The sequence below is a fragment of the Falco cherrug genome, chromosome 12 (assembly GCF_023634085.1).
Source record: "Falco cherrug isolate bFalChe1 chromosome 12, bFalChe1.pri, whole genome shotgun sequence".
Lineage (NCBI taxonomy): Eukaryota > Metazoa > Chordata > Aves > Falconiformes > Falconidae > Falco > Falco cherrug.
Genome location: NC_073708.1, coordinates 25,531,625 through 25,542,413, shown reverse-complemented (window position 1 = coordinate 25,542,413; position 10,789 = coordinate 25,531,625). Strand labels below are relative to the sequence as shown.

Genomic DNA, 10,789 nt, shown 5'->3' with positions numbered 1-10,789 from the left:
CTCCAACAATTTATTTTGGCTCATTAAATTTAATTAAGAACGGAGTAGGTGTTCCATATTTAATAAGAAAAAAAACCCAACAAAAAACAAAACAAAACAAAAAAAACAACCAAAAAAAAAGGGGCATAATAACCTCCAAGAGGACTAAAATAAAGAATTGCTATTCAGATGCGGGCAGCCACAGTGCAAATTTTTATTACTTTTTTTTTTTTTTTTTTTTTTGCAGTGTCTTTTTAAGAGCATCTAAGCACACACACATAAAAAGCTAGAAGGCATGCATTCCGGAGTTATTCCTATGCATATCCCTGCAATAATTTTCCGCTTTCCTTCGATAAAATTGCCAAATAATAATGAATCATTTCATAAATAATGGGTTTAGAAGCTTATCAGGGCAGGCGGGCCACTGCTGGGGTTTTATCTCTCTCGGCCACATTGCAGTAGTGTTCCGCTCTCCATACTAAATAGGAAACTGGACGTGATGTGGAATTAGAGCCTACCCAGCTGAAGCCACCCAACACTTACTACAAATATAGCCGCGATGCGTAGGCCACAAAATGGCTCCACTCACTTTTCCCAATGAAAAGCAAATGGTGAGTAGAGCGGGATCCGGCCCTGCAGCGAGCCGGGCGCTGGCTGGAGCGGGCCGGGGCTCCGGGGGGGGTGGGGGGGCACCCAGGGCTGCTCGGGGGGCTTCTGCTCCATGTAAGAGGCAGGCAAGGGGGGGAAAAACCCAGTCTTTACAGCGGTCGGATTTTAATTTTTTTTTTTTTTTTTGGTGCGGTGTGGGGGAGGAGTAGGACACGCTTTCCCTTTTGAAACTGTGGGGTGCGCCCCCCACCCCGGACCCCCGAGGGGGCGGGTGGGACCGGCCGCGGGGGAGCGGGGGGCGAAGCGCCCACCGGGCCCGGCTTCCCCCAGCCCCTGCCGGGGGGCACCAGCACCCGACCGACGGCCAGGGCCGGGTCGCTTGTTCCCGGGGGGGACCTTCCCCACCCCCACCCCCACCCCGCCCCCGGCTGCCCCCCGCCCCGGCCGCGCTGGGGCCGTTTCCCTACAAAGGGCCGGTGGAGAGGTGCGTTTCTGGGCTGGAAATTTCCTGCCGATCCGCTGCTGGAAAACAAAAGGATTTTGCGGAGCAGAGAACCAGCGGGCGGGGATTTAATGCCCCCCCCTCCCGTTTTTCTAAACGAAATCACCCCCTCAAATGAAGGCAAAATACTGCGGGTATTTTTGCGGTTTTGTGTATTTCGTTTTTAACGAAAGCGGGAGAAAAAGCCACGGGGATTACTTCGTTTTCTACGAAGGGGAAAAATCTTATTTTTTATGATTTCTTTGCCGGGGGGTGGGGGGGCCCGTCCTCGCCTTCCTGTTGATCCGCGGCGGGGAGCGGGCTCACCCCACCGCCGGCCCGGCCCCGGCCGTCGCGGCAGCTCGGGCGGGAGAGCTGCCTGTACCGGCCCCGTTAGGAATTAAATTTGCTCCATTAGGAATTACATTTTCCAACCGGGCGTGGGAGAAACGCCGCGGCCGCTCCTTGCGAGCCCAACGGGAGAAAAACAACTCCGTCTCCAGCCCCGTCTGGGATTTCCTCCCGGGGAGACCGGGCTTGCGATGTGTCCAAAAAACCGCCCAATACGCCCCAAATATAAGGCGCTGCTTTTTTTTAATTCTTTTTTGATGTATTTACTGTTTTCCACGCCAGGCCGTGGCCCTGTGTGCGAGGCGGTGGCTCCCGGTTGCGCGGCGGGGGGAGCCCGGGGGGGCCGGCGGTCCCCTATAACTGGGGCCGCCCCGGGGTGCCGTCCCCTCCTTCCCTCTCCCCTGTCCCCCCTCTCCCCACCGATCTCTAGCAATCCGGGCCCACGAGATCCACCCTCTCTCTCTTTTTTTTTTTTTTTTTTTTTTTTTTCTCCCCCCCTTCTCTTCCTCCCAGGATTTAGCAGTTTTATCCCGATGCGGGTGTCCTTCCTCTCTGTAAAGTCGTAAGTACCTTGAGGTGGGAGGAGTAAATTCAGCCTGACACTGAGAGCGCTTTTGTTGAAACAGGAGAGACTTGCGGTGTCCCTACTTAAATATGACACATGTGAGTAATCTCTTCCTATACAATATCGGAATAAGCAATTAGATTTTTCTTTCTAGAGGGCTGGTGGGGAGGGGGCTGGAGGGAAGGCAGAGAGCTTGTGCTTTGGGTTGCGTGGTTGGTTTTTTTGTTGGTTTTTTTTTTTTGTGTTTTTTTTTTTTTTAACCAGAGAGATGGTGAGATATGGCCCCCCAAATGGGTTTCCTCTCGCAATTCATCCCAGCAGAAACAAAAAAAAAAAAAAAAAAAAATACCCAAGGCAAAGGAGGGAGAAGGATGGGGAGGAGACCCGGTGTGTGGCAGCTCTATGTCCGGCCAAGTCTCTTATTTATGGGGGGGGGGGACACGACACCAAACCCGAAGGAGGCGGGTGTAGGAGAAACAGCATGGCAATAATAGCGATATCGCTGCCTGCCCTAGGCGCGAGGTGCCCTGTCGCGACAGTATTCGTTCTATGGCAGCAGCAGGGGGACAATGATGGTGTACGGGCGCGGACGGAGGGCTGCTCCGCGTCGGGCCCCTTCCTCCTTCCTGCGGTAGCGACTGCGCGGGGGCACTGACTCCGCTACGGGCTGCTTTAACCCCCTCTCCCCCAAAAAGTAGTTTCAGGTGTATTTCACTGTTTCAAAAATAATAATAAAAAATAAAAATGGGAGGAGAGGCTGAGGCTGCTGCCGGCAGGCCGGGCCGCTGTGGGGCTGGCTCCGTGGGACCCCCAAAACGGGGAGACATCCTCCAAGCGGGGGGCTGAGCCTCCTCCCGCCTGCCCGCAATCGGGCCGCACCGTTCCGCAGCCTCGGCTGGCCGAGCGCCCCTCGCTGCACCAGCCGCCCGCGCTGTGCCCCCCCCCCCCCCCCCCCCCCCCCGCGTAGCCGCGCACATCGCCGCCAGGCCCCGCTGCGCGGCTGCGGAGCGAGGGGGGGGTCCGGCCTGGCCGCCCCCCTGCGCGGTGCGTCGTGCGGGGCCGGGGCGCTGCGCGGCGTTACAGCGCCGCACCGTTCCGCGAGGCTCCGTGACGTCACGGCAGGGCCGGGGCGCTCCGTGACGTCACAGCACGGCTCAGCGGCGTGGCCCCCGCGGACCCCCGGCCCCTCTCGCAGGGGTGACGGGGCCGTCCCGCCCGCAAACTCCAGCTGATTTGGGGTGATTAATGCCTCCCCTTGCCCCCTCCCCCCCCCCTTGCCCCCCATTTTTCGCCTGTGAGGCCCGAGCCCCAGCAGACCCCCCCCGTCGGGGCGGTGCCCAGGGCGGGTACCCCCCCCACCCTGCTCCAGCCGGGGCCGCCCCTCACCGCTGCCTCTCTCCGCAGGACGATGGACAGGCCGCCCGCCCCGCCGCCCCCCAGTGACCCCCGCGATGCCCGCCCCCCCCGGCGGCACGACTCGGAAGCGGAGACCACGAGCGAGCCGGAGAGCAGCCGCGGGGGCATGGAGGCGCCGGCGGACCCCCAGCTGCTGCTCAACGGGGCGTCCAAGGAGGCGGGCCGGCCCTCCCCCGGGCCCCCCGCCGCCCCCGTGCCCGTCATCGAGCTGGTGCGCCGGGGGGGCTCCCTGGACATAAAAAGCCGGGAGGCGGCGGGGGAGGCGATGCAGAGAGCGCCGGGCGCCGAGCCGTGCCGCGCCGCTGAGGCCGCCTGCGAGGCCCGCATGGTGCAGCTGAGCCCCCCCGCGCTCCCGCTGCAGCCCCCCGGCAGGGCCATGCTCTACAACCTGGGCCAGCCGCTGGCCACCATCAACAGGTCCGTGTCTCCCCCCCCTCCCAGCCCACCCCCGGCGGGGGTCCCTCGGAGCGGCTTCCCGACGGGTGCCGCACTGGGCAGCGGGGCTCGGTGCCGGGGAGGGAGAAAGAGGGGGGGTGTGGGTGGGCAGCACCATCCTTCGCTCCGCGCGGGGCTCGGCGCTTAGTCATCGCGGGTTTGCATGCAACTTTGCAAAGGAAGAAAGGGGGAAAAAATAACCAGAAACGAAAAACTGTCGTTCCTAGGAAAAAAAAAAAAGAATGCACGGCAGAAATGCCGGGCAGAGCAGAGGGGGGCCGTCGGTAACCGCGCTGTTTGTTGAGAGCCGGTTTAGAGCCAGGGAGCGGGCTCCCGCTGCCCTCCAAGTCCCGCAAAAATCAGCGCCAGGGACGGGACCCGCTCGGGCAGGGCGGAGTGCAGCCCCCGTGTGCGGCGACCGCCCCCCGCGCCCCGCCGCTATCGCCTCTGCGGGGGGGGGCTGCGCTGCGGGGCCGGGCTGGGGATAACGGGGAGGGGGGCGGGTGTCTCCCGGCAGCCGCCAGCCGGGCTGTCCCACGCCGGGCAGCCGTGCTGCGCTGCGTGTCACCGGGCGGGAGCGTGTCGTGTGTCGCCGCACGACCCCGGGCTCGGCTTCGTGCTGAGCCCTGAGCCGCCCCCGAGGGGACGGAGCGGGGGGAGGCGGGGGTATCCTCACGGCCCCTCTCTGCTTCCCGTTTGCAGCGGGTTTTTCGGCGAGCCCGACACCTTCTCCATGTACGGCAGCAACCGGGTGAAGAGGAGACCCTCTCCCTACGAGATGGAGATCACCGACGGTGAGAGCGCTTCGCCCCTGCGCTGGCTCTCGGGCGGTGTGTGTGTGTGGGTTCCCCGTGTGCTGGAAGGGGGCGAGTTGCTTCACGGTGCCACGTGCTGGGATTAGACCCCCAAATCGTACAAGGCGAACGGGGTGAAGGCCCCCCCCCCCCCCCCCGCCCCCGCCGAAGGCTCAGCAGAGCTCAGACCTGTCCCGCCTGGCGCCCAGCAGCGTGCTCGGCGGATTTGCCTTCACGCAGCAAAGCAGTTCAGCGTATGGTTAATTACATCCCTGTTCGGCAAATTGCTTAGAGATTAAATCCGAAGGAAGCCACTAAATTTAAGTCTTTGTTGAAGTGCGGAGGCTGGATCAGGGCCATTGCAGTGACACTGTGTTTGTAAACCCTTCCAGCCAGGTCGCGATGCAGAGCCAGCCGTGGGCAGAAAGGTCCAACCTGCCTTTAAAGCGTCTAGAAACAAAGAGCTAAATTCTGTGCTGAGCTCTGCAGGGTCCCCCCGCGATGGTGGCCGGTCCCCGTGCCAGCTTGCCCGCACCTTGGTGCGGTACACATCCACAGAAACACCCCGCGCCTGGGTTGTGGCACAGCCTGGGAGGGTGGCAGCCTAGTGCCCGAGCAGGGACCCCAGGTGCGGGCATCCCCTGGGACTGGCAGGGGGATTTCAAAGAAAGGAAGGCCAGGAGCAGGAGGGCCGCATCCTGCTGCCTGCTCCCTGGCACTGGCCTGTGCTGCCCGCGCAAAGGCGTGTTCACCCAAGCGGTTTGCACGTGGAGGGCTGACAGGTTTATCTGCAGAGTTAACAGCCCCTACAAATGAGATCCATTGAAATGTGGTTTTTTCTTCACCATCGTGAACGCTGTATTGCAGTTGCTGGACAATTAATTTTCCTCCTTTTGAGCTAGCTGTCCCTTTCCCTCTACCCAGCTAATCTAAAATCAGATCAAATCATAATCCACATCGCTCTAAAATAATACAGCCCAAAATGACGGGCTCAGGGCATTATCTGCGTTCATCAGTCACTCTCTCCCGCTCCCTGCCCTCCTCCGTCTGCCTGCTCCTTTCAGACCGCGGCCCCGTGGGGCAGGGGCTGTCTCAGCCCCCAACACAAGAAGGTCTTTTTGTCTGGGTTTCGATTCAGAGGCTTAGTGGTTACGGTGAAAAGTCCATCAAATCAGTGTCTGACTAAAGCTTTTGACTTGCTATTAAATTCGATATTAAGGATTACAGAGATACTTGGTTATAACCAGGTTTTTGGATATGTGCTATAGTGCAGGTGTATAGATTGGGCCCGATCCTGCAGGATCTGGCTCATGCGAATTTCTGAGGCTGGGCTCAGAATTTTTTTGGAAAGAATAGGTACCGATGATGCTGTCTAAACAGGAGCAATTTTAGGGATGTGCATCCCCTGCTGAGGCGTCTGTGTGGTCTGCTGGGCTTTGCTCGTTGCTCTGATGGTCACCTGCTGGATGACACCCACGGCACACCGGAGCATCGCTCCTGCTGGTCCTCAGGCCTCGGGAGGTGCAGAAGGGCATGAGAGTCTTGCTGGGCACCTGGTGTTTGCTTTCCTCTGTAAGGAAACGAGCAGGGATTTTTTGCAGCTTTTCCTTTATCCATCTTGGGAAAAGTTTGGTACATCGAGTATCTTAAAAAATAGATATGAATGGAGATAAAAACAGTATCTGCAGGGGTATTCTGGAACTTTGGAAGCTCAGCTTTTTATTAGTTTTCCTCAGATCTCAAATTACAATTAAGAAAGCTTTGGTCGATCCCTTGGAACAAAATTCAGGCAAAAATTCTCAGCCGACTGCTTGAATTAATTACGAGGCAAGTTTCTTTATGAGAAATAAATCTCTTCTATCATAACACAGCTACAGGGCTTTTTTAAATTTCTCCATTGCTTGACATGTTTTGGCCAAAACCTGATCTCTTTCTGAAATATATGTTTAATTCGGTTGTTGCAGGAATCAAAAATCTGCAGGGTGTCAGAATTTGTGTAATATACTGGAGCTTGGTTTGGGTGCCCCTGGATGAAAATGAACAGGTCTTTTTTCTGATTTCTGACCTATTTATGAATAGATGTCTTTCAGTCAGCAACTTTCAGTGAGCAGAGACACATATTTGAAACCTGTGAAGACTGGAAATCTCTTGAGTTCTTTTTTTTTTTTTTTTTTTTTTTTTTTTTTTTAGTGAATGGTATCCAAGGAGTTTTTTTGTCATACTCTTATGGGAGTAAAATGGTTTTAAGTTGCATCTCCTTCTGGATTCAAGGCTAGTTGCTTTGTCTTGTCCAAAGAAAGCATTTAGGTGTTGCAATTGTATTATTGTAGTAGGTTGTAGCACATACTCCACTGCGTTATTAGGACTGCTGGGTAGCCTGGTTGTTGAGGTCCCCTTGATCCCCACCACCTTCCCCATGACCCCGTGGAGCAGGCTGTGCACATCAGGGACAAGAAACCTTCCCTTTCCATGAGCTCTTGCATATTAAGTCTTATGAAGGACATTTATGTGTTGTTTGGGAGTGGAAAAATTGGCTCTATTAAAGCATCAGACTGGGATCTTAGAGGTCAGAGATGAGCTTGTCATTCTGACATCCTCCAGCTTATCCCAGGGGCTCTTTGTGATTTTGGGGGACTCCCTGCTCCTGAGCACGCTTCAAGAAGTGAGTTGTATGGCTGCTTGCATGCTGGAGAAGCTGGTAGCGTTAATCTGGCTGCTTGGGCATGTGTCCCCATGCAAACCCTGTGGTGGGCTTATTTCGCGTGATGTGCTGGACCGAAGGACCTCTGTTTCCACTGAAGGGAGAAAAGTGTGATGGTGTTGAATGGACTGGAATGTGGGATTTCTCTTCTTGTGTCGCGCCAGATGGCATCTGTCAAGGTGCAGCCTGACTGGGATGCCTCCAAAATCACATCTGTTCAGCTGCTCTGCCACAGTCAAAGCAGCCAAGACTTTTGCTATGTAAGGATAACGACGACCAAGTGCCCCCTGGGATGCTGGTTTCACTGGGTGATGGCAGAGCTATGGCTTAAACTGCTCACCATGGCCAGGGACTTGCTCCCACCGGGCGGGAGTAGTTAGGCAAGCGTCTGAGAGGGGAGGCTACAGGGGAGAGCTGGTGTGGATGGGAATATCCACAGCCTGTCCGGTGGGTTACGACTCACCGATGTGTTACCTAGCAGTCTTTGCTTCATACTTTTTGAAGATTTTCACTGTCTGTGATGCTTCCCATCCTATGGGGGTTTCTGCCATGGCATTCTCCCAGACTTTCATGAGGCTGACGTGTGGAGACACCAACAGTATCTCCTGGAGGTGAGGATGGAAAGGATGAAATTATAAAAGCATCTTATAATAGCATCTCCTTGCATGAACTGGTTTCCATGGACCCAAGGATCTGCAGTCCTGATTTACCCCATTGCTGCTCCGGTGGCACAGTACTTTTGGGTGGACGTGCTTTTGGGACTCTTCTAGCGCAGAGACAATGTCTTGCTTGTGCCAAGAGGAGTTACCCTCATGATCTGAAAGGGGAATCGGTGAGTTTCGTGCATCCGTCCTGTGTAATGCCCCATCAGAAATATGGCTGTGAAATTAGAAATACGGCTGTGAAATTACAGGGATTTAACTGGAGTTCACGTGTAACTGAGCCAAATGGACACCTCTAGCAATTTAGTGTCAGGTAGGGAGCCTTTGCCCTGCGTCACTGAGGTGCAGAGAGAGCAGGCAGTCCTCAGCCCAGCTCTGAAACTGCCTCATCTTCCACCTGTGATCACCCTTCCAGCAAGGACGCTGCTTTCACTCTGTGGGTCACATTGCTGCCTCTCCTCATTGCTATGGGGTGAATCCTGCCACCCCGATTCATACAAACCATCCAGAGGGCTAGCGGCAATCCTATGATCTCTGTCAGCTTGGGATCCCGCCTACATCAGGGAGGATCTCTGAATCTTTCAGTTGTCAAAGCCTCTGCTCAAGCTAATTTCCTCCTCTCCCGATGATATGTCCTTAAGACTTTTTTTGGGATAGAAAATAAAACCATCTAGTGAGGTAAACTTTTAACAGAACCTTTGTTGCAGAGATACCTTAAAAATATAGCAGCCTGCTGCACATGTGTCATGGTCTAAGCCTTCCTCCTTGGAGAGCGGTAAATTTAGGCATCTCAGGAGACATCTAAAAAGACACAACTCCATTTTTCCCTTCCGCTAGATTGAACAGAAGTTATGGCTACCTCAGCTCATCAGGTTAGCTTCTAGTTAGCTGTTGTGCTAATGTCACTGAAGTAAGTTGGTTAATTTGGGAAATGGTGACCTATTCAGCAAAGTAATAAATGAGCTGCTATGCCCTGTTCCTAATTCTGCCTGGTTGCAATTGCAGGTCCTCATACGAAAGTGGTTCGTCGCATTTTTACCAATAGCCGGGAGAGGTGGAGACAGCAGAATGTCAACGGAGCCTTTGCAGAGCTTCGCAAGCTCATCCCCACCCACCCGCCTGACAAAAAACTGAGCAAGAATGAGATTTTGCGCCTGGCTATGAAATACATCAACTTCCTGGCCAAGCTGCTCAATGACCAGGAGGAAGAAGGAAACCAAAGGGGCAAAGTGAACAAAGACTCTGGGATAGTCCAGGAAGACCTCCTGCAGGACATGTTGTCTCCTAACTCTAGCTGTGGAAGTTCTTTAGACGGAGCGGCGAGCCCGGACAGCTTCACGGAAGAGCACGAAACACTAGATTCGAAGCACACGCGGAGCCTGCACCATGCCATTCTCCCCGTAGAAGGCAACGCGCAGCGGTGATGACCTTCGGCGTCGCTCCCGAAGCACCGAGGGGGGAGGCGAGACCCGAGCGTGTGGATGCTGGAACTTGTGCCCATGGGATTTGTGACTCTGCCTTTCTGCGGGGGCTCGGGCTCCCTGTCTTCCCCAGCCCAGGACGGAGCGGCTGGCGCGTTGGCTGAGGACAAGACCAAACCAGATGGACATTCGGTATTTAGGTACGTGATCGTACAAAGAAGAAAAGCATTGAAGTCATCTTCATTGTACATACTGCTCATGATGTGACTCTGCGGAGAGGAAGGAGATGCGGCCAGCCACCTCTTCAGTGTTTCGAGGGTTTTCACACCGTTCGACCACCATCGCTTTTTAAACAGCTGCCTGGTTGAAATGTGAAACTCCTCTTTCACTGCTGGTGGAGGCCATGGAGGCCACCGACGCTTTCCAGCTCCACGTGGTGCTGGAGACTGCTGAAACCCACCAGCGCTGCAGCATTTCTCCAGCCTGTGGCATATACAACGGGTCTGAGCAGGAGCTGGGGCCACGTGTTCCTGTTGTCTGAGAGCTTTTGACTGTATCTTTTTAAAGAGGTGAAAAAAACACCCTCAGCAAAAGAACTATTAAAAGCATTAAGACTATTTCTTTTTCTCTCCTTTTTTTTTTCTTTCTTCTTTTTTTCCCCCCCTTTTCTTTCTTTCCCTTCTACCTAACTTTGGATTTTTGGGGTTGTTGTATTTATGACGTGGGATTACTTCTGTTTAACGCTGTCATGCAGTATCCACTGAATGAAAAGGTACATAGGTGTTTTCTGCTGGCCTCCCAGTCTGCTGGTAATGCCCAGCAGGTGAGCTTCAAGCCTATTGTGGTCTCCTAGAGTTTCCCCAGCAGTTTCTGTAGAGCCAGAGCTTCTCTCAAGGAAGATGAATTTCAGAATTGGTAAGGGGGAAAAAAAAATAATTTGCTAGTGAAGCATCCCCTTGGACTGGGGATTTTTAAGTTCAAAAAGCGACAAAAAGGCAAAAGGAGTCGATGATGCATCAACAGTGCGCGTGTACATAGGGTTATAAAAGGGTTTTAATGGTATGCTTTGAATTTTTTGGTTTTATTGTGTGGAAATGGTGGTGGTTCAGCTGTGCCAATGTCTGTAAGCTGGACTGCAGCCCTGGATTTATTCTGGCGTTAGGAAGGTCCTCGCCTGCCCGAGGCTGGTAGGAGCCCACAGCCTCCCCCAGTCTTGAGAGGAAGCGCTAGAAGGAGCAGTGGGGTCAGTTCCGTTCCCCAGGGCTCGGATTGCTGCAAAGCTGATGTCTGCGCCTGAGCTGACCCTCTGGTCCCGGCTGCCTCCCTGGGAGGGTGTTTGGGAACAGAAGGGCTGGGGAGCAGGAGGCTGAGAGCT

The 10,789-nt window shown here is 54.7% G+C and overlaps 1 protein-coding gene across 2 annotated transcripts; it reads left to right on the top strand.

Annotated features, from left to right (window-relative positions):
• The first annotated feature begins 441 nt into the window (after positions 1–441).
• On the top strand, positions 442–10,031 carry TAL1 (TAL bHLH transcription factor 1, erythroid differentiation factor). 2 transcript variants are annotated; one of them, XM_055724924.1, is made up of 5 exons: positions 446–590; positions 1,934–2,083; positions 3,390–3,818; positions 4,539–4,630; positions 8,999–10,031. In XM_055724924.1, coding segments are annotated over exons 2-5 (942 nt in total). In that variant the 5' UTR covers positions 446–590; positions 1,934–2,081; the 3' UTR covers positions 9,418–10,031. The 2 variants fall into 2 exon arrangements, with proteins under 2 accessions (XP_055580898.1, XP_055580899.1); XM_055724923.1 differs by lacking the exon at positions 1,934–2,083 and having other exon boundaries at positions 442–590.
• Positions 10,032–10,789: the final 758 nt, after the last annotated feature.